This window comes from Castor canadensis, chromosome 5, assembly GCF_047511655.1.
Source record: "Castor canadensis chromosome 5, mCasCan1.hap1v2, whole genome shotgun sequence".
Classification (NCBI taxonomy): domain Eukaryota; kingdom Metazoa; phylum Chordata; class Mammalia; order Rodentia; family Castoridae; genus Castor; species Castor canadensis.
In genome coordinates, this window is record NC_133390.1 from 136,877,685 (window position 1) to 136,901,964 (window position 24,280).

Consider the following 24,280-nt stretch of genomic DNA (forward strand, 5'->3'; position numbering starts at 1 on the left):
CCCTTTGCCTGTTTATTCTGTCACTCTTGAAACCCACTAAACAGATATCCAAGCAGCTCTGTGGCCATCAGAAGTTTGTTTCATGCCTACCACTCCCTTCTCCTTTGCATGCCACTGTCCTGAAAACTTAAGTTATCTTTTCCACAACAGTTCTTATGATGAAAAACTCTAGGTCACTTTGATTTTCAGCCCCAGAACCCAATTACTCTGTTCTGTTATATTTTTCCAAGTCCTGGTAATGCATTTATACCTGACGAAGTCACATTTTGTCCAGCACTTGTAAAAATTTCTGCTTTTTTTCCAGAACAGATTGCACCATACTTGGCCATTTTAACAAATAATGTATAGTACATACTACATATTATTTGTCCCAGAACTTGAAAGTAATTCGCAGCAGTATACTGCTATCTTTTTATTCCCAGTGACTTTTCTGGAAGCACAATACTGGTGCTGTGTTTTGCTGTGCCTTTTTTTTTTTTTTTTAAGGGCCATAATAGCAAAAGCTTTATTTGTTTATTTATTTTTTGTCACCAGAGGCCAGATAGAGTGTTGTAGTCTGTAAAGGGTGTCCTTGTGCACAGAACTGAATGAGCAGAAAGGACAGGACCAGGCCTTGGGATTGGAGGCCTTTTTAGATCTATTCTTCTGATAACTCTCATCACTCAGCATTTCTGAGCTTTGCCAATCAGGCAGTAATTAATATTCACAAATATGTCCTCAAGGTACTTCAGGATTATGGCTGCATTTCGTTTTTAAGGAAAGCTTGAATTTTATACAGGTTTAGTATTAAAAGCATTTCTCTGCATTCACATATTTTTATAATTAATTATCCAAGTATAGAATGAGTCTTGGCTTTTTATTAGCCAGATTACTAGAATAAGCATATTTTAACATTCCCCATTTTGCTAAATAAAAAAAGCTTCCTATAAAATTTCCTAGATAAAAGATAGGCATCTTTTCTGAAAAATAGCAATAAAATCCGTTGAGCATTGTAGTTTTCTTAAAGTAAAAAGTTAAGTGAGAAATTAAATGATTCTTGCATACTCAGATTTCATTTTTTGATGATTCTGTTTGGCCTCATGGAGGGACTAAGTGACTTTAGGTAGAATAACCGGATCTGTTTGCTCTTGAGAAGCAGGCACAAGCCTGCTAAGGAAAGGCAGAGAGACAGATGGCCAGCTATTGTGTTACAGCCATCATCTGCTAGGCCATGAGCAAATATTAAGTGAATAATATATATGTTATTGGTGTGGAAGTACAGTTGCAACATTTCTAATATGGTTTGAGGAATGACTACTTCTTGAATATTTGTGTTTCATAGAATAGTGTATTGAAATGTTTTTATTTATAGGGTTAATTCATTTTAAGCTGCTTTAAAGTGAACATTTTCCCCCTTTTTTTGACACCACTGTGCAATATTTTGAATTGAAATGGCCCCATAATGGCCCTTTTTTATTTTCCATAACAACATGAGCACTAAATTATAGCTATGCAATTATGTAAACAATGGAAATGCTTCCAGAATGAGTCCTTCCTTTTAAATTTTCATTTTGTGTAATTGTTGGAAGGTTTGGAGCCATAATAAACAAAATTATTTTACACATTTATCGTTCTAAAGGTCAATTATAAGAGAACTAAAGAAACAACACTATGCAAAATGAATAAACCAATTTCTGCTTGCCATCACCATATGTTTTTCTTATCACTTATGGTTTTTCCAGTTACTGTGTACATAGCATTCAATTAAAGCGATTCATTTACCAGGCTGAATGTGGTTTGTGTTTATAGAACTGTGCTTTAGAGGAGAGGAAACAACACGCCTCTATTTGAATTACCTGATTTTTTGCAAGATCAGTGATAAGAGACAGATGTTCTCACCAGTCACTTTCTCATAAACCCGAATCCTTTGATAAGCTCCAAGTCCACAATTACCATCTTACACTTTAGCTTTTCACACTCAACATGTAGCATACGTATGGACTTTTCACCATAAAAAGAGAAAAATACCAGTTTGGTGGTCTATTCACATGTGACAACATTCTGAAGGATTTTTTCCTTTGAGCAAAAGCATATAAGAGACTTTTCTCTATGCTTCATCCTGGTCAATTTTAAATAAACTTAATTCCTGTTTTAGACTCCATTTACCATTGAGCCTATTGCTTAGTGTTTTTAGAGTATAGAAAAGAAACTAATTCTTGCTACCAGATGCACTTGTTTTGGGGGTAAGTTCTAGAACTCTTTGGAAGAATGAAACCTAGAAAATCCAAAGTGACTATTTTCCTATTTTTGTTTTCTTATTTGCCTTACAAATTATGTGCACTATCCCTAATTGCTGTAATGCTTTGTTAAGGATGTTTGAGAGCATTAATTTCTAGAGCTTTTTCTTCTGCTCAACAAAAGAAATGGTCTCTAAACTGAAGAGACCACCCATAGAGTGGGAGAAAGTATTTCCCAGCTACACATCAAAGGACTGATAACCAGAATATATAGGGAACTCAAAAAATAAATTCTCCCAAAATTAATGAACCAATAAAGAAATGGGCAACTGAACTAAACAGAACTTTCTCAAAAGAAGAAATTCAAATGGCCAAAAAACACATGAAAAAATGCTCACCATCTCTAGCCATAAAGAAAATGCAAATTAAAACCACACTAAGATTCCACCTCACCCCTGATAGAATAGCCATCATTAACAACAGGTGTTGGTAAGGATGGGGGGTGGGGGGGAAGGAACCTTTTTACACTGCTGGTGGGAATGTAAACTAGTACAACCACTCTGGAAAAAAATTTGGAGGCTTCTTAAAAATCTGAACATAGATCTACCATATGATCCAGCAATACTCTTGGGGATATACCCAAAAGAATATGACTCAGGTTACTCTAGAGGCACTTACACACCCATGTTTATTGGAGCACTATTCACAATAGCCAAGTTATGGAAACAGCCAAGATGCCCCACTACCAACGAATGAATTAAGAAAGTGTGGTATTTATACACAATGGAATTTTATGCAGCCATGAAGAAGAATGAAATCTTACCATTCGCAAGTAAATGGATGGAACTGGAGAACATCATTCTGAGTGAGGTTAGCCTGGCCCAAAAGACCAAAAATCATATGTTCTCCCTCATATGCAGACATTAGATCAAGGGCAAACACAACAAGGGGATTGGACTTTGATCACATGATAAAGCGAGAGCACACAAGGGAGGTATGAGGATAGGTAAGACACCCAAAAAACTAGATAGCATTAGTTGCCCTCAATGCATAGAAACTAATGCAGATACTTTAAGGTGACAGAGGCCAATAGGAGAAGGGGACCAGGAACTAGAGAAAAGGTTATTTCGAGAAGAATTAATTTAGAATGTAACACACGTGCACAGGAAAGCAGTGCAAGTCAACTCCTATAGCGATCCTTATCTCAACTAGCAAAAACCCTTGGTCCCTCCTATTATTGCTTATACTCTCTTTTCAACAAAATTAAAGATAAGGGCAAAATAGTTTTGCCTGGTATGGAGGGGGTGGGGGGTAGAGGCTAAGAGTGGGGAGATATGGAAGGGGGCAGGGGGAAGGGGGAGAAAAATGACCCAAACATTGTATATGCACATATGAATATAATTAAAAAAGGAAAAAGGAATATGCACTCTTTTTGAAATAAAGCTTTAAGCTTGATACAAATGAGCCATCTGCAAAAAAAAAAAAAAAACTTCTAGTGCTTTTTAATCTCTGGGATAATGTGTGAGCCAAGAGACTTATTTTGTTTGTGCCATCTTTGAATTGGTTTAAAATACCCTTAGTGTAGATCAGAAAAATAATAGTTCACTGAATTATACAAACTAACCCCATAAAGTAGATTCTATAAAGTAAAATCCTTCAAAGTCCTTCCCCTTTTGAAAAACATCTTTTACTCACTACTCTCTTTTCAGTTACGAAACTGGTCCTTTTCAGTTAACAAAAGCATATGTTCACATCTACTGTCCTATTGGATACTAGTCTTTAAGGGAAGAATGATCCCATGTTATGAAAGAGAAAATATGAACCTAGATATGACATGATCTGCCCAGAGTCTCACACACAGTCTTTGAACCCAGGCTTCCCAGTTCTGAAGTTCTTTAACCAGGTCAGAGCTTGAGCAGAGGGGCATTATCTGCTAGTAGACATAGCAGAGGCAGAGTTGGATTACAGAGGAATGATAGCCTATTTCTTTGTCTTGGCCTATCTCTGGGACACTCTTAACACAGACCAGATGGAGTTGGTGGAAGAATCTTCTCACACTGCACTGACATTGCAAAGCACCCATTTAAAAAGTAGAGCCTGTCTCAGATCAAGAACCTCTGTCAGATATTTTTAGAAAAAATCAGTATCGGTGATTTAAGGAATAACTTCTGCTTCTAACAAATGGTACTGGTTTTCCAGAATAATTATAGGTTCAAAAAAAGTAAGCCATTATAAAAAAAACTACTAGGCAAATCATGCTCAATTTGGAAGTAATTACTGCAAAAGGCACGAGGGCTGTACATGAATGACTGATGTGTGGGGAATGATGTCCTATCTTGCATTATCTATAAAGGCCTGGAGACTGAAAAGAATATCAAATTTTTATTTTATATTTCTAAAATCCCACTTACAACTATGAACTTAATGTATTGACAGGAAAGTGAAAGAAGGATTCTGCTATGAGTTAGGAGTGAGTAAAGCATTTTGTGGATGTTCCTGTGTTGGGAATATGCAGCTGCTCTCATTTGGAGTAGCACAAGGTTATTCCTAATTTTAAAAGGTTATCTCAAAGATAGAAGCATTGGATTGTTCCATTTCAGTGTAGATAACAAAATGAGCCAGCATGTGGCTGTAAGTTGGATGACTGATCATGTAGCCCCTCTTTAACCCGCACATTAACCCTACCCCAGTGCTGTCTTTGGTAACTGCAGCACAGGCTCCACTTCTCCTCAGGGCACTGTCTTACGTGGGTGGCAGAGTAGGATAGGCAAGCCATCTGTTATTGTGCCTGTCTTTCTGATTTTGCCCATAGTAACAGGTTCTGTTGAAGTGACTGGCCCATGTCCAGCAACTGGGGGAGCCATGAGACTATCACAGCTACAGGCATATCTGTTGTCTTTAGCATCAAAGGCAACTTAGTAATTTTTTTTTCTGAATGCCCCATTTTACAGATCATTGCCTTTACCCATACACATCTTATGAAGCAAAGTGGAATCCATTTACAAATTCTGGCTTGAGTTTGTGAAAGGATTTAGTTCCTGATTCCCACAAACATATCTCAGAAAAGCATTTTTTAATTAAAACTCTAAATTCCAATGGTAAAAATGGCTGATTTGAGTTAAGTATGATTTAAAGATTTTTAAAACCCATAGGCTTCAGGGTTTTAGTTCTTCATCTCAACAGATGGAATTAACACAAACATAACAAAGTTAACCTCATGGTTGTTTGCATTATTAATCTTCAGATGCATGGCATTCTGCTACCTTGCTAGCCAGGTTTGCACGAATCCTTTCATTGCAGCATATGTCAACAGAAATGTGCTTCCATCTGCTGCCGGATAGCTTGATTCCCGATATTCTAAGACAAGGCCCAGCACAATGCGTACCTCTGTGAGTAATTACAGGTGTGTGGTAAGGAACCCAGGGCATTAATCAGAGGCTTAATTATAAAAAAGGTGGATCTTTTGTTCCACTCCAACAGCATGAGTGTACCACACACTTTCTAACCTGCAACATCCATCTGCTCAGCCCCTTAGAATGTTTGCCTTGGCTGATATGGACCCTAAAGTGTATCACAGGACGTGATTAAAGCAGGTTTAAATATTAACTGGGAAGAAGCATGGTTTGGGTTTTCTTCTCTTTCTTCCTTCCTCCCTTTTATTTACCTATTTGTTTATTTTTGGTATAGGAAAAACTCTGCTGACATGCCAAAACTTTACATTAGTACTTGCCAAACTGTTTACTGTATCTGAGCTCTAACATATATTATGCATTATTGAGTCATCTTAAAGCTAAAGTGTGATTTATAGAAATTAAATGCGTACTATGTAGAGAAAAATAAGTCTTAGAAAAATGTTTTGTGAGCACATGTAAATTGTATTTTAAGAAGATTAGTTGTTAAATGAGGTTGTTTTTATTAAGAAGATCTTAAATTGGTATTAGAATTTAGTATGTTGTTATTACTTTGCTCTAATTTAAATAATGAAATCAGAATTTTTAAAATGATTTTTTCAAATAGCCACACTGAAAACTAAGAAACCAATTTTTTTTGTATTTTACTTCTTACTTGTATGTTGATACTATTTCCATAGGTTGTACAATTTTAAGTCACATAATTTTAGTTCCTCCATGTTTGATTAATGTGCCTGGCCAAAGACTGCATAAGAAGAAAGGTGTGGTTTTCTTACTAACCATACTTACATACTTATTCACATTCTCATTCATTCATTCACATTCAGTCTCTCTCTTTCTCTCTCTTTCTCTCTCTCTCTCCTTCTCTCTCTCTCCCTCCCCCCACCATCTCTCCCTCTTTCCATCTCTCCCTCCCTCCTTCCCTCCTTCCTTCACACACACCATACATGGCTTTAGGGGTGTGGCCTGGCCATGATGGCATGAGTCCTATTCAAGGTAGTTTCTGATCTGACACAAGCAGAAATGAAGTGACTGCCTTAGAACAGAGGTAGGGGTTGAGAGCCAACCAGACCTAGGGTACAAGGTGCCTGGGCAAATGCTGCTCTTCATGCCAAAGGCTACTGCACTTATACTTACACCTTACAATCATATCTGTACTCAAGTCCATGCTGACTTCCTGATTTTAGTACATCACTGATCACAATACCTTTGGTACTCCACATGTTTCCATTTCTGGGTACAAAGTTACCCAGAAGTTACCTAAAGAGTGATAAAAACCTCTACCTCTTTGCCTACTTTGTTTTTGTTTTTTTTCCCAAATGTAACTGTGTGCTTTAACTTCTGAAGATGAAAGCTAAAGACAGAATGTATTCTTTATTTTAGTGATAAGTGTTTGGAGGTTTTGGGTATGTATATAAATTAACAGTCCTATAACTTGTCCAAGGAGCCTTCCTTTAGGAGGAATATAGCAGAAGTATCTCCTTCTCAATTTAGATTTTAGATAAACCTTAGAGTTTGGAGTCTCCATTCTCTTACCTGTAAAATATACAAGAATTTAACACGTTTTCTCCTACACTGTCACTGAAAAATTTCTGTCATCCGTGTTCTCTTTGATTATTATACAGTGGTCGTATGTACATACAAATGAACTCTTTGGGAATTTTTTTCTTTAAAGTTACAACTGGGGTTTCTTATCTTCTCTTTTAGGATATCTTAAATACCATTATAAGGCATTGTCCACCCCGTTTTTTCTCCCTGGGCTTGCCTGGCTTCTCAATGCTGGTGGGAGACTTCATCACAGCCGCTGCCAGGGTCCTCAGTACAGACACGTTGGCGGTGAGTATGACAATGCTTGGCATCCACAGTCCCAGGAGGCTTCACAGCCACTAACAAGGTTCAGACTTCTCCACTCTTAACAGGTGTTGACTCATTAGTGCAACGTGAAACTGGGCTCTCAGGGTAGATACCCTCGCAGCTGATGTGTGAAATTGTAGGATAAGATGACACACTGGTACTGGAAAGGCGTTTCATCAGAAGGCCAAAGTGTGAGAAATCATATCCCACTAATATTTCAGCACATTTGCGCAGAAGTCGGACTTGTCTCATAGAATCTTATTAGCATTTTCCAGTAAATGGTGCAGTCATAAATGCACTTAAAAGAGCATTTTAAATGCACATAAGCAATAAAGTGTTGGTTTTTTAAAATTAAGTTTTCATTGTTGTAGATCTCATAGGAAAAAAAATTTGTGGTGCTGGGATTGAACCTAGGACTTCATAGATGGTAAACTTCTGCTCTACTGCTGAACTGTCTCTCAGCCCTGAAAACATTTCTTAAAAATATTAGAATACTAAAATTTTTTTTACCAGAAATGAATATGTATTTCTAATTAATATGCTAGAAAACTGGCAGAATCCTTATACTAAAAATTAGAAGCAAATATACTGAATGAGCATTAAGGGGTACAAAAATAATTTATTTTCAATCTCTGCATTTACCTCCAGTATTTAGGCAATATCTTAATGCTTTGTGAGAGAACACTCTTATACATTTAAAGTTAAAGGCCTTTCCTTTTTGTGCTCTGTATAAACTGTTATCTATTGAGTCATTTTCTCCCCTTCAAATTGCATAAGTAAAATATGTTTTACTAATTTGCAACAGATTTATGTTGAAGTCAGAATGAGTAACCAGCATACTAAATTTTATTTGAGATGTAGTTACTTTTTCACTATATTTACTTTTTTGTGTGTTGGGCAAATTCAAACTCCAAGCTCTAGGTTTTAAATTAAAATCTTTTAGTACTTTGTATAGCTGTTAATTCATGCTGGAGTTTTCATGCATTAACTTTTTCACATAAGAAATAGAAAGCAAAGAAAAGGGAAAAGAAACTAGAGCAAAAGGAAGAATAAAAATGTTGAATTTATTCAACTTTTTTTTTAAAGAAAGTGACTTTTAATACTTCATTATTTCTGAAAAAGATTTTAGAGTAATTAATATCAAAGAACCTTCAGGCTTATTTTTAACCACTCAAGCCACTGTTGGAAAAAATTACAAGATATAAACAAGAAAATTTATTTTATTGAAATTTTTATTATTTACTAGTAGAATTTTATGTACAAATGTTTGAACTCTTTATAGAGATAGCACTATACCTGATCATCATTTTCTGTGAAAATGTATTTTTTGGCTGGATGAGTTATTTAAAATAGTTTTCCATACATAGAGTTGGATGTATCAGAAAAATACTCAACATCACTAATAATCAGGGAAATGCAAATTAAAACCACAAGGTAGTCGTACCACAACTGTTAGAATGGTTGTTGTCAAAAAAACAATAGAAACAAGTGTTGGTGAGGATGTAGAGGAAAGGGAATCATTGCACACTGTTGGTGAGAATATAAATTGGTATATCTATTTTTTAAAATACTATGAATGTTCCTTGAAAAAGTAAAAACAGGACTAACAAGTGATCCAGAAATCTACCTCTGAGTTTATAGCCAAAGGAAACAGTCATCATCTAGAAATGATACTTGTATTCTCATGTTCATTGATATTCACAATAACTAATTTGTAGTAATAACTTATGTGTCTGTCTACAGATGGATAGATAAATAAATAGATATATATACATTTATACACACATGATGGAATCTTATTCAGCTTTTTAAAAGAAGGAAATTTTGTCATTAAATTTATATTAAATATATATTTCATTGTGCTAAGTGAAATAAACCAGGCACAGAAAGACAAATACTATATTGCATAAGCTTTTAAGTGAAATCTGAAAAAAACCAAACTGACATGAGCATAGGTGTTTGCCAGAGGCTGAGGGATGTGGGGTAAATGGAATAATACTGATCAGAGTGTACAAATTTATGCAGGATGAATAAATTCTAAAGACCTTGCATACTGATGGTGACTATAGTTAATAACACTGTATTGTAAACTTGAAATTCACTGAGAAGGGATCTTAAATGTTCCCACCACACAAAAAGGACAGTAATATATGATGGATGTGCTAATAGCTTTATTGTGATGAACATTTTATAGCATACATACATATCACCACATGTTGTGTACCTTAAACTCGTATCATTTAAAATTAAATACATATTTAAGTTTTATTTTTTTATACCTCAATAAAGATGGAGGAAAAAGTAATGAACCTTCCAAAATGTTTTTAAAAACAAAGAATAAGATTGAGAATATGAATATAAGAGTTATAGATAGGAACATCCCTTCTTTGAACTGCTCTCATTTAAATTTGAGGTTTACAGTTGTAGGGAAGCTAGTAAGAGGTTTTTGGATGGGGCATACCTGCTCAGTCAGAATTTTCAGGCAACACAAGATAATTACAAGTGTGAAATACCCTTGCTATATTGGTCTGCCCCACTGAGGCAACAAAAGAAAGATATGAATGCACAAGTCACCAAAAAGTGTGTAGAAGTTTGTACACAGCAATGTTATTTTATAGCTGCCAAAAACTAGCGCCAATCCAAATGTTCATCAACAATAGAAAAAATAAACTGTGGTATATACATAACATGGAGTATTATGTACAATAATATACAATGTATCCAGTGAAAGAAGGCAGACACAAAAGAACATAACATAGTCAATGAAAGAAGTCACACACAAAAGAACCTATACTGTAATCTCACTTATATAAAATTCACAAACTAGGCTGGGGGAGTAGCTCAAGTGGTATAGCACCTGCCTAGCAAGCATGAGGCTCTGAGTTCAAACCTTAGTACCACCCAAAAAATTCTAAAACAAAATTAATCTGTGGTGGTATAAGGCAGAATAGGGGATACTTTTGGGAAGGGAGATATACAGAGAGTACTTCTATGGGCTGGTGACACCCTTCTCGTTGTCTCTCTTCCCATCTCCAGTATTGTTTCCTCATCAATCCTTCTCTCTGCACATTCCCAGAGGTGGCATGCGTTCAGTACCTCTGAACAGAAAAGGCTCCCTATTGTCATCCAAGACTTCTCACTCAGTCAATACAAGCATTTCAGAAAGTCCTTTAGAACAGTAGTTCCCCAAGATGCTCTGCAAGAAGGAAAAAGAGGAAAGCAAGGTTCATGGTCGAATAATTTTGAGAAATGCATTTCCTCCTTGGAAATCATGGTGTATATTACCATGTTAAAGGCTGCTGTTTAACTGCTTAACCAAATGTTTCTGCAGCTGCTTTTTCCCTGGAGTCCTTGTTTCTTCTCCTTTAACATTCCCTGGGGCCCTAACTGGAGCATACTTTGGGGACTGCTGTCTCCAACCCTTTTATCTACTTATCTGTGGACACCTGCCTCTGGATGTCACATAGACCCATCAAGTCTACCTTGGCCAGTAGAGTACAGCTTATTTTAGAACCTCTTTTTTCTCCTGCCTGCTCTTTGTGAGTATTGTCACAGTGCTTTGTCCCTTTAGCTATGAGCATGGAAGTGACTTTACTTACATATCTCCAGAAACCCGACATCAAGTCAAGTGTCAAGTCATAGGAATTGCAACCTTCACCTTTCTCTCCACCCCACTGTTGTTTTCCCACTGCCAGTGTTTCTCACATTTTTTACCAGGCTTATTGCAGAAGTCTCTAAAAGCTCATTCTAACTCTCACCCTCATTTCTGAAATCATCTTTTATGTCCTTTACCATGCTGAGCATCTCTAATATACAGTGAGCACATCCCTCCTGTGACAAAGACTGTCAAATCTCTGCTCTTGTTGGAGATGCAAGCATATGTATAACGTGCAAATATATAAGGTGGCAGGAATGATGAATGAAAAGAAAAAAAGCACAAAGCAGGGATGCTGGAGAACATAGAAGTAGAATGACACAGTGTCTTAAATTAACTTTAAAATATTGAAAGTAGAAAATTTTCAAGTGAGTTTTAAATATTGAAGTGAAAAAATCAAATAGGAATAGGTGAGGCAAGAGTGGTAAAATCTTGAATCTAGGTGTTGGTTTTATGTGATATAATATTCTCTATATTTTTTATGTTTAAAAATTTTCTTAATGTAAAATTTTTTTAAAGGAGCAGGGTAGGCTGCAGTGGTAGAGTGCATACTTACCACCTAGGTTTATTGATACCCAGCACTAAAATAGAAATAGAAAAGTAAAAGCAGTAGTAAGTGTCAGAGAGTAATGGACATGGGGTAGTGCTACAGAAAATTACAGAACTCTCTGGAGTAAGGCTTGTCAGTATGAGATACCTTCTTTTTTGTTTGTGGTGCTAGAGATCAAACTCAGGGCCTCCTGCATGCTAGACACGTACTCTACCAGTGAGGTAAATCTCCAGCTTTTTTGCTTTTTTCTGCTTTTTTGAAACAGAGTCTTTCTATGTAGCCCAGGTAGTCTTGAACTTGTGATTCTCCTGCCTCAGACTCCCAAGTGCTAGGATTATAGGTATTCCCCATCATGCCTGGCCCTGAGATGCCTTAACCCTGAGTGGAGATGTCAAGCAGGTGCTCAGGTTCATAGTTTGGGCTAGAGGGTTGTGTGGGGAATTGACAGCATGCAAGAAGCATATAAATGCACAGATTGAAATATCACTTGGGAGTGAGTATAAATCTTAAGAGGGAAGAAGACAAAAAACTATGATAATACCCCAAAGTTTAGATCCTTGGAAAATGGGATGTTCCAGTAAGAAAGGCGATGAGGTCTCCTTGGCAACCAAGAAAGATGTCCCAGAATCTGCATGATTAAAGTGTTCACAGATATGAGAGAGCTGTCTACTGCATCAGATGCCTCTAAGAGTTCAGATCCTATCAGATCAGATGTTGGCTATTGGGTTTGGATCATGGAGGTCATTAGCAAATGTACTCACTGTGTCTGACTATGCAAATCTTAAAAGTTTATTTCAAATTTTCATATTTAAAAAATGAAATAAAAAGCTATTTTAAAACTTGTATGAAGTTATGAAATTATTTCATAACTTGCAGTTATGGCAGCTTCATTTTGAGCTATTATCACTTGTCTAGCCCATACTTCGGTGGCTGCTGTACACTGTTCTCTCCCTGTTGCCATCCATTCATATCACCCTACTGCTGGGGTGTTTGCTGATGAGCACTATACCATTTGTCTCATTGTCTCCTTCCAGGTTGCCCTAATGCCTTTGTCAGCCTCCTCTAGCCATAGCTTCCCAGTCCCTGCATGCACACTGCACACTCTCATACTCCCTGGAGCTCTATGTATGACAGACTTACAGTTCATGGGTCCTTCTGCCTTTGCCATTCTTGCCGCTTGCAGTGTGCCTCTTGCCTACTCACTTCACTCTGTCATTGTTAACCTGCCTGACTCCTACTCCCTTGGGTGGCTCTTAGCAAAAGTTTGTTTTAGTATTTTCTAACCATCCTGAGCAAAATGAATCATTACCTCATTCCATAGAATATATCTGTGTTTTATATTGTCTTTTATTTATCTGTATGCTTATAAGAACCAACCTACTTCAAAAATGAACTATAAGTATCCCCAGTGTGTTGCTTCCCATAGCATATGTTTCGTTCAATTGTTTATAACTCTTATTTGCCTCTCCTCCCCAACCCCACATGCTTTCCTTCCCTTCTCTCTGAGGGAAGGAAGCGCTTTCATTTCATACCCAGGTGCTTACCCATATAGTCTCAGTATGAGCCTGGAGTTAGATGGCCTCAGTTTAAATCCATGGTCTGTCACTTATGAGCTATATGATTTTGAAAAGTTTTTTTAGCTTCTCTTAGCCTCCATTTTCTGGTAGAATATGGAAATGAAAATAGTATCCACTTCATTGGGTTGTAGAGAGAATTCTTTGAGAAGATGCTTATTCAGCACTTAAAATAGTGCCTAGCACAGAGTTAGAACTCCTGAAATGTTAGCTCTCGTTGTTACCATTAGAAAACAGTAGATAGAGGGTGAGATGGACAATTGGGTGAGTGGCTGGATCACATACCTTTGTAATCTTATCCCTATCCATCTTGGATAATTATAGCTGCTGGTAAGTGTTTTTCTGAAGTGAAATAACTCCTTTAACATATGCCCAGTTCCAATTATGGACAAATAAGTGATTAGTATCTCACTAGATATAGATTACATATACCTCACTATATGTAATTTTGCTAAGTAGTTCCTGATGAAACAGAGGAAATTTTGTAGATGGTGTCCTCTCTACCTTCTGATAGTTACCTCCAAACCTTCTTCCTTATAAATATTCTTTAATTGTTCTTCACAACAAAAATAATATTAAGTTGATTTCAATTGCCCTGCTTTGTCAAGAACACTAAAACAATGTAAAATGGTCACAACTGAGCCATTTGCCTTTCTAATTTTGAATGATTTTGCTGACCAGTTTTCATAACACTCTTTTGTATCTAAGTATGGTGATTCTTTCTATTTGTTGGAATTTTTCTTTTTCATTTAGGCCACCATTCTTGCCTAAATATTCATCAGGAAAATGGCCAGATACAGCTTAATATTTTTACCTAAAATAAAGTAACTATAATAATTAGCTATCAAAGCCATGAAGAAGTAAAATATGTTATTGCTTCCTTAAAGTTTTTGGCTTACTGAAAGAAAAAATGTGTATATTATCACTCTTGTGTGCAGGCACCCCGCTCAGAAGCTCTTACCATCCTTGGTTCCCTCGTTTGCTTTCCAAATACCTTCCAGGAGATTCCTTTGCTGCGGTCAGTGCTGGAAGTGAATGAGGTCATTTCAGGAACTGAAGACGTCAAGGTACTTAAAGCCTTTGACTGAATCTCAAGTTCAGCATTTTTTCATTCTAGCTATATGATTTTATCTTCTATTGTTATACCTCAATCCACTTATCCCTGATGTTTTGCTGTATCTTTTAAATGTTTCAGTAGTTGTTTTTAGATATTTGTTTTAAGGGCTACAAATGTAACACATTCAGAGCATATCACAGTAAGACCCAATAGCTATATTCCTCTAGTATTTTTGTTAAATTCTTAGTTCATTCCTAGGGATTACAATTATATAATGAATCATCCTTTCTAATAATTTTATTAGCTTAATTATACTACATTAATGTATCAAGTGAACTTATGAAAAATAATTTAAGGTAAATATTCAATCCTACTATTGGTATTAAATACTAGGAATAATTTCTTTCAGCATATGTTCTGTCACATATGTTCTCTCCTCAACTGACTTGTAAGGTAAGCAAAAATATCCCAGCATCAATCTATAATACATGATTATAATATATTATTAAGTGAACAATGTATAATCCTATCAAAATAAAAGAAAATGGAGATTTTTTTCCTACCTGGAAGCTTCATTTGGTTTTCACGTCTTTCATTGGAAACTCAGAAACTGCAGGCCCATGGAGGCCCCTGCAGAGACCAGCTCAGAGTTCCTCCTTCTCCCAGGGCTCTCAGAGCTCCCTGACCCTCCAGTAGCTCCCAGTTGCCTGGAACATGGTCAGCATATATAGAAAACTAACTCTGATACAAAGTTTTTATTTTACTTTTTGTGTTTTTAGAATTACCTCATAAATATTTTACTGAAGAATGCCACTGAGGAACCAAATGAATGTGCAAGGTAAATGTTAAATAAGAGATACATTATTTTAGGATTTTAAGATCACATTTATGTTAACATTTAAAAAAATTCCTTCTCATTATTCACACACACACTAAATCGTATAGTAAGAATTACGTCAGAAAAATGCTATGCTTGATTACTTAAGTCATCAACACTAAAAGTAGTAAAACATAGAAGTTATACATAGTACGCTCATTTGTGTAAGAAAAAACAAGATTACCAATAATATAGATGTATCTCCTGTTGTTTTCAATAAGAAGGAAAATAGAAGGATTAAGACAAAAATTCATAAAAATGAAAGAGATTTTCAACTGGTAATAATTTTGTGTTCCGGGATACATTTGGCAATGTCTGGAAACATTTTGGTTGCTTCTGCCAGGCGTCTGAGGCTGTAAGCAGTTTTGACCAAAATAGAAGGTTTTCTGGGCCACATATATGATAAGTTTCTATCCTCCTGAGGTAAAGTCCAAAGCTGGGAAAGCTGATGGAGAGGAGTGCTTGTCTGTGATCCTCAATTTCTAACCCTATAAGGTCACCAGAAGCCAGCCCAGATTCTTATTAGCCCCCGTTCTATTCCCTCTCTAGACTCATGTCAAAACAGCACCCATCACTCCTCAGTATCTTTTGATATCTTTGATGATTTTAAGGCTCTTTAACTTTTGTATTATAACTAGCTTCAGTTATCTTCAGAGAATAGCTTAGTTCAGATTCCCTCGTCTGTTATTACCAGCAGCTATGTGCTCATTATCAGTTTGCTAACATTAAACTAAACTTGTACTTTAGGATAAACCCAATTCAGTTAACGTGATACTGGATCTGGTTTTGCTAATATTTACCTGGACCTTTCAATTAATCCCTTATGTAATCAGTTTATATATCATACTGTCCACTTGATATCACAACTTGGATGTCTTAACATCTAAATTTAACACATCCATAACCAAATCTTTGAGTGCCTTCTGAAACTTCCTATTCCCCTTAAGCTTGACTGTCCCTCACATTTCATCTCAGTAAATGGCACCACTGTCTACCCAGATTATCAGCCCAAAAACTTGTGAAGTATCCTTGATTTATCATTTTCCTATAGTCACCAAATTCAAACCATCAGTATGCCTTAGCAAATCCCTCTCTCTTACCCCCAACTTTTTATTTAAGGTGGAAAACCAAACTTCTGTAGGGTTAAAAGTAGAATCAGAATATTTATGGCATGATTACTTTTCTTTTTAGAATATCTTGTACTAGCACAGTATTCAAAGGAAATAATAATGTGATATATTTCAAAAGGTGCATTCAAATATACTTTAAAATAAAATATAGGACTTGTCCTATGGTTGTAATAGATATTGTACATATTATTGTAAGGAAGATAATTATAAACTCAATTTTCAAAGATTCATGCTTTTGATCTCTCTTCAAAAATACCCTAAACAATAAAATGTAATAATAAATTATATTCAGTAAAAATAAGCGACATATAAGTTGTAACACTTAATAGAAAATATGCCATTTATTTCGTGACATATTTAATACTAACCATTATCATATTTCTGTTTGTCCTGAAAACTAGTCTATTGAACTTTTCTCTCAAGAGGACATTCTGTTAATGTATCTATAATATTTGCTACTTTGAATTAATATATTCAGAATATTTCATCATTTGAAAATGCCAAGAAAATATATTGTTTCATGAGAGTTTTCCTCCTTTTGCTTCTTTTTAAAAAGATGCATTGCCATTTGCTCCCTCGGGGTCTGGATCTGTGAAGAGCTTGTACAGTGTACCTGCCACCCTCAGGTGAAAGAGGCCATCAATGTGATAGGTGTAACTTTGAAGGTATTACCATTTCATGATGCTTATTTGACATTAAGTTATCTCTTAGATATTTAACCAGTTTTAGTTTGAATTAGCCCCATCTTTGTTGTTCTCTACATTACAGAGAGGTAGTGATTCAAAATTCCTTTGTAGAGCCATGCTGAATATGTTGTGAGGCCACCAATGGTTGCTTCCCCATTGGCAGGTGCAGTTGGGCCATTGATAGTATGAGTGTTCCTGAATCAAGCCTAGGGGTTCCTCAGTGCGTAGGTAGCTCTTGTGGCAAGGAGGACATCTACCTGTCAGTGAGGGTGACAAGAAAATGGGAAAAGCCCCCACAGCTTCCACTTTGGAGCCCCAAGTATTCACCAGCTGTCAAACCTGGGCATTTTTAGGACATCTTTCTTTCTTTGCTTGGTTAATGAGAAGATGAGCTGCCATTTTCTGGGCGCTCGTGTGAAGCCAGAATAATGGTAAACCCTGGATACGTTTGTGACTCTTTATGATAGTTCTGCAAGGCAGATGTTAAAATCTCAGTTTTACAGCAAAGGAAATCAAGGCCTGGAGAAATTAGGTCATAATTCTAAGGCCATGCAGGTCCAAGTGATGGAACCATCATTAAAAACAGATCTGTGTGACATTAGAGACATAATTAAACTTTCAGTTATGCTGTTAGGCTGCTTCCTAAACCAGAGTTCACATCCTGTCCTATCTTGGCTCCTGCTTAGAAATAGTGATAATAACTAACATTGCCATTATTACACCTCTGGTACCAGTGAGTGCTGCATATGGGCTGAGGGCTTTGTGGCAGTTTTCAGTGATGAGGGAAGTATATTGATTTTTTACCAATGGGAGAACTGAGGTGCAGGAGACTTAAAGGAGCTTGTTCAAGTCTGTAGGACCGCCCAGCTGAGTTAAAGGTCATAGCCTGAACCATTCATCTCATAAGAATGTCCAGCCCTTCTTGCCTGCCCTTATTTGCTTCTTGCCCTCATGCAGCTATAATACTAACACAATTATAGCTGATGCTGGGACGGTCATCATCAGGCCAATGGCAGTCCCTATACCACTTTTGTGCATCTGCTTTGGTCCATAGGATAGTCAGCCAGTGGTGTTCCCCATCCTTGCTTGGGTTGGCATGGGGTCCTTGTGGCCTGGCCCATGTCTGACTAAACTCAGTGCCTCTTATTCCCTAAATATATCCTCTAACTACTCATCCATAATTTCATCTTCTCCCTTCCCTCCCCCCCAAACATCTGGGTGAGGTTACACCTCAAAGCTGGAAAAATGCCTACTGCTGATCCCTTCATGAAGAATCTGAAAATTATTCAACCATTATAACCACAGGAGAGTATTATCTCTGACCTGACCAAGGTGCCAACCCCTAGCCTTTGTCATCATGTTGAATCCTTTAGAACCATCCTGTGAGGTGAAATGTCACTGCCCCCTGCACTTCACAGATAAAGAAAATGTGCTGACTGGATGCCTGAGGAGCTTTTCAGGTCAAGCCCAGGACCCTTTGGCCACATGTCTGGTATTTTACCTAACTGAGGTGTACAGAACATTCCCTGATTCCTCAGGCTACAGAGGAATGTTCACATGTAACTACTAAAGTGAAAAATGTTGGGTATAAATTGTAAAACAATGCAGAGCTCAGTTCATTTTTAAATACCCTGTTTTCTCAATTCTAAGATCTGTTTTTCAAATTTTAATTTTTTCTTAAATCTAGACATATATCTAATTTAAGTGTGTATACATAGTTCTCTATAGAGCAGAGATAGAAATTGTTAACAGTAGAAGAATCAAATAATAGAAGGATAAATATATTATCTTCTGTGTATCTCTATGAATTATCAAATTTTCTGCAATTTCTCTAAACTATAAGGAACCAGGAAAAAATGTAAGTACATATACTGAGCCCTTACTTTGTCAGGCACTGTGTGTGGCTTTTCCTACTGAATCCTCCTGCAGTGGATGGGTACTGCTGCTATCCCCATTTTAGAGATAAGAGAGAAGTAAGCTCCAACTTGACATGCTAAAAAGTCAGAGGGCCAGAATGCAGCCAAGTAGGTTTCTGTTAACCATTGTTGTTAACAGAGGATGATGAATTGACTGAAGTCCTGATTCCTGGGGATACTTCCTCTGATTCCTGAGTTTCTGTGCCAACTGGGTCATTTTATTTAACTCCAAGAACTGAGGACTAGAAGGGAAAGAGTCGCCACAAGGAACAAGAAGCCACTGCAAGAAGAGAGGCTTTAGGGAGGCTTTGGGGCTCTGCCAGGAAGGAAAGATAAGAAGAGGAGGCTGTATCATGGTCCTCACCCTACCCAGCCCCTGCCTCTGCCATAAAGAGCAGGAGCCTAAAAGGGATCCTGGCATCATTTTGCTTCATGCCCTTCAGATATACTCTACAGTGTGTTCCAGTTGCTCTCATGGATGTGGGAGGACATCACCATTCATGGCTGGAGAAGATTTCCCCAAGGGCTGTTGATGCAAACCCACATGCTGTCATAAGTACTAAGTAGGATCAGCTTAGCTAAGCTGCTGCCCAGAGAATTCCAGTCAGCCAGTTGTTTGTAGTTAGTGGGGTAGTGGGTTGGCAGAAGGTGTGTGATGGTTCTAAGCCACCAACATACTCACAAACTCTTGATGTTCCACCTGTGAGGATGTGGACCAGCACCAGAGAGTGGCATAGGCTGATGCTCAGCTGAGCTGCCCAACTCCACCTCCCTGAGCTGGCTGCCCTCAGCTCCACCTGCTCCTTCTTCTACCCCATTTCCATTAGCATCAGGGACTTTTTCCTCCTTCTTACCCCACCAGTCTTTCCAGTCATCGAGGTCTGCGGGTTGTACTCCCATCCTCCAGTACCCCAAGTTCGTCCCTCACCTAGCTCATCTGCCAGTCACTGAGGCTCCTAACTGAGTACTCCTAGGCTGGCTCTAGAGAGTCCCCTCCATGTTGCTATCAGAAAGATCCATCTGCATACAGCGCTGATCACTGTAGCACACAGGTTAGAGTACTCTGCTGGGCATACAGGACTGGGCCCTGCCTACCCCATGACATTGACAGTTCCTAGAGAGTAGGAACTATAGATCTTGTACCTTTTATTCTTTGCCTTTAAGACACTACTGGCATGTTGTTAGTCCTCCATTGCTATGTGTTGGATGAATATGTGAATGAATGACTGATCTCCACCTCACTCCTATGTGTCAGTGCTACCACCCCACGGACAGCCCTCTGTCCTTTTCTGCCTCAGTGCCTGTGCTCTCTTTCCCCCTGCCTAGAGAGAAACCTTGCTTTTCATCTGCGTTTTTCAAGCACAGCTCAGCTGTGCTTCCCTCCTGTTTCCTTCTCTCTGCCTGTCCCATCTCTCCTCACTCTGTTCAAAGCCCTTTTGTAATTGACAGCTATAGCCCTCATCATTTTCCACTTGTCTGTTTCCATCTTCTTGAGTTAAGAACAGTGCCAGAACTCATTCACCTTCTGCACTTCTTAGTGCTTCATCTTTTCCTTAAGTATACCATGTACATCCTCAGGGGACCATGTGAGGCATTAGAGATAGGACAGTGGTCATGACATGAAGGAAAATAACAAGTCCGATTCCCACTCCTCATATTCTAATGCCATGAAGAAAATAAAAACTGGGGAACTGGGTGAAGCTGCAAAGCTAGGAACAATAGACTGCCAGTGCTTTGGATGAGTATGGTGGCCTCATTGAGGAGTAACATTTCGTGCCAGGATCTGAAAGATGTAGCAGTGCCAGTTTCATGCAGACCTTGTGGAGTAAGAGTTCAGGCAAAGCCAGAGCAGATGTAAAGGCCATAGGGCAGAAATAAGTCAGGGTATTTGAGGAATGGAAAGCAGCCAATGGAGGTCAGGTCATCTGGGGTCTAGACGGCTAGGGAGGACTGTGAAGAGCCCCTGAGTGCTTTTACACAGTGTTTGGTTTACCTAGCATCTGCCAGGTTGGGGCAAAGGCTAAGTAAATTTAATTTAGAATTAAAATTGTTCACCTATTCCTTACCTTCTTCCTCATCCTGTGCATTTGTCACTGGGGTACCAAACATTGACCTTTTGGTGTTGTTTATGTAGCGCACATGTCAGTTAGTTTCTGCTTCATATGACTTGAAGTGAGGATTTTCTAGACCAGCCACACAGGATCATTGACAAACTTTTATGAGGTATGGATACCAGTGTAGCCCCTGGGTTCTGGCCAAGAAGAGAAGCACAACGTGCTCTCATCCTGTTCATTCACTTCCAGCATATTTAACTAGACATTGCAAGTACTGCACCTTTGACACTCATCTCACAAGAAATGGAAGCATCCAGAAGACCTTGATGGAGACCTGGGACACACCCAGCCTAAGGAAACATACCATAACTCATGAGTTATATTCTCATAGTCTCAGTTTTACACATTTCTTGGTATGCCACACATATAGGTCATTTCATTTCATAAGGTAGAAAGTCATGATCAGTCTCTGTTTTTCCATGTGTAAAATGAAGATAGCATCTACTTTATAGAACTGTCAATGAAGATTTATCAATGAGAGAATGAGTTAAATTCTTTTGAAAAGTTCAGCATACAATACTCAACAATGCACTCCATTTTAATTTCCTCCACTTGTCAAAAATGTGATTTATGTGAACTGAATAAGGATTTTGAAATTATGGTTTTAACTTCCAAATTACTAAGCAGTGTCTGTTTTGCAAAGTATGGAAACATTGTCTAAACTAGCATAGCAAGGCTAGACAAGAGGCGTTAATAGAATGGTGATGTAGTCATGTATAAACTGTTAATTGGACATAGTTTTCATCAATTTCATCCAAAACAAATGTACTGTAATCTGTATGGAACTGAGAGGAGATAACAGTTTTGTTCTTCCTTAAAAAATAGTGCACCTGTTAAGTTATATATTTATTTTAGTATTTTGTTTCCTTTTATAGTTTCCTAACAAAATTGTGGCTCAGGTAGCTTGTGATGTTCTTCAGTTGCTGGTTTCCTACTGGGAAAAGCTTCAGATGTTTGAAACAGCTCTGCCACGGAAAATGGCAGAAGTAAGTCCTTTTCCTATAATGCTGAAACGGTATTTCCTTTTTAGTTTATTTGATATCTAATTAATTGTGGACCCTCAAATAATGATTATAGAGCCAACTATTAAATTGCCACGTGAGTTCCATTTTAAGATGAAGTTGGCTGGCTCTTCTGAGCTACCATTCTAGGCATTTTGTAAAGAAGTCAGCAGTGTTCCAGGGTGGAGGCTGATACTTGGGGAGTTTGAAAGGCAGACACAACTACAACAAAGAGACCTTTTGTAGACTGAGCTTCATTCATCGAGTATAATTTGGATGGTGCCAACAAGGAGTAGGCAGCTGGTTATGATGCCCTCTGTGCAGGGCAGAGGGGACGGCTGTTGTATAAAGCAGGAGTCACTCCCAGACTAAAGCCCTGGACCATGCTTTCTGCCATAGCACAATTACCCAGCTGTAATGAGATTACTTCTGTAATAACCTCTGTGGGGTAATTGGCAGGAGAGAGGGGCAGGGGAACAGGAAGAATCACCTCAACCATAGCATCCCAGAGGTTAGTTACATCCACGGGTGCTTTTCTCAGACCTGAGCAGATACTGTCACTGAGGTGCCTATAGTAAAGCATGTCCAAACGTCATGTTTTATAGCTACATGTTTTAAAACAAGCCCTATTCTTTGCACATCTGTGGAAATTTGATTTGTCCCTGTAAGGGATATAGGAAGAGAGAAGTGTTGATTTGTTTCCTCTCAGCACTAGACAAATTTCACTGGCGAGATCACTTTGTTCTCTCAGAAACACATCAAAAGTCACAAGTGATTTTTGCCCTTAAGTGACCTAGAATGAAACAGAGCTTCGGACTTAGGAATATAAAGTGCTGCAAAATGTAAAGTTAGGTTTTAGGGTGACCTATAATTTTATCATCTAAACTGGAAAACCTTTGCGAATGAACAGGCGCTATTACATCAGGACAGCAGGTAGAGACCTGGGTAATTTATAAGATTAAATGAGAACAGTTTTGAAAGTATTTTTTCACTTCACTGTGAGAAATATTGTGGACTGACTGTGGAAGTTACATGACTACAGAGAGAAATACTTCTTTCCTTGGAGCTTCCAATTCCCACACCAGTAGACTGGAGTGGAAACTGGGCGTGGCCCCATTGCCTTCTAATTTTCAAGATCTCACACACAAATGGCCTACATCTTTTTATCACTTTCCTCTAGTGAGTTGGTAGCAAGTGGAGTTGCTACAAGGCCACCTGGGGACTCTTAAGGCTTCTAACTGCTATTGTGGTCTGTTTGATTGGAGATTTCTTTTATGCAGATCCTTGTGGCCACAATTGCTTTTCTTTTACCAAGTGCAGAGTACTCTTCAGTGGAAATAGATAAGAAGGTAGGTGGCATATCAGCTAACTTTACCCTAGAGTTTACTTTTAAATGTAAGATAGAATGTTAAATAATATTACAAATAATAATACCTTTAATAATATCCTTATGCATTGGCCTTTACATTCTTTGCTGTAAAAACACTATTTTTTATTTACTTATTTACCTAGCATTTGTATATTCCTTGAATAATTAGTGTAAGAAGGAACAGTTCTCATGGTTATTATTGCATATAGTGAGTTTTTAAGTACTGTAGTATTAAGTATTAGGCATGTTTCTTCTTCCAGTTTATTGTGTCCTTGCTCCTCTGCCTCTTGGAATGGTGCATGGCACTACCGGTAAATGCCCTTCTCCACCCTGTGTCCACTGTGGTTCTGGAGGAACAGCACCCATCCAGGGCCCCCTTGCTGGATTATATTTATAGGGTGAGTCTTCACCTAGGCCTCAGGGCCTACCTTTCTGAAAACTACCACAATGTGTTTTGTGCATTGACTTATTTATCTATGCCCTTTGAAAAGGACTTGTGGTGGGCTGAACATTTAAAAAGAAACGAACAACTTAATGAGTAAAAGCAGAACAGATATTGCTGTAAAGAACTATTGGTTACCAAAGTGAAGATGTATACATTTTTACATGCCTCAATTTTCATGGAACGAGATCTGTTTCTGCTTAATTTAAAAATGAACTGTTTGTTCCTATAGGAATAGCCACAGAATTAGACAAAATGTGTTTTACCAAAGGAATAAAAAAGTATGTATAGTGGTTCCAGTAATTTCTTTGCCTTAAAAAACCCTCAAGAAATAAATGAAGGAATCTAAGAATATCTATAAGTCTATATTAAATTTATTTTGTTAAATCGTACTTTTAAATTGTACTAAATTAACCCTTACAATTCATG

At 37.7% G+C, this 24,280-nt stretch overlaps 1 protein-coding gene across 11 annotated transcripts in view; it reads left to right on the plus strand.

The window, feature by feature from the left end:
- Ralgapa2 (Ral GTPase activating protein catalytic subunit alpha 2) overlaps positions 1 to 24,280 on the plus strand; it is a 308,776-nt gene that overhangs the window by 163,393 nt on the left and 121,103 nt on the right. For all 11 annotated transcript variants that reach the window (XR_012448144.1, XM_074074234.1, XM_074074231.1 and 8 more), the window contains 7 exons: positions 7,334 to 7,462; positions 14,198 to 14,326; positions 15,096 to 15,154; positions 16,880 to 16,988; positions 21,915 to 22,025; positions 23,321 to 23,389; positions 23,670 to 23,807. Coding sequence is in view for 10 of the 11 variants with exons in the window: in XM_074074234.1 (XP_073930335.1) it covers positions 7,334 to 7,462; positions 14,198 to 14,326; positions 15,096 to 15,154; positions 16,880 to 16,988; positions 21,915 to 22,025; positions 23,321 to 23,389; positions 23,670 to 23,807 (744 nt within the window). In the remaining variant the exon portion in view is untranslated. The remainder of the gene's footprint in view (positions 1 to 7,333; positions 7,463 to 14,197; positions 14,327 to 15,095; positions 15,155 to 16,879; positions 16,989 to 21,914; positions 22,026 to 23,320; positions 23,390 to 23,669; positions 23,808 to 24,280) is intronic.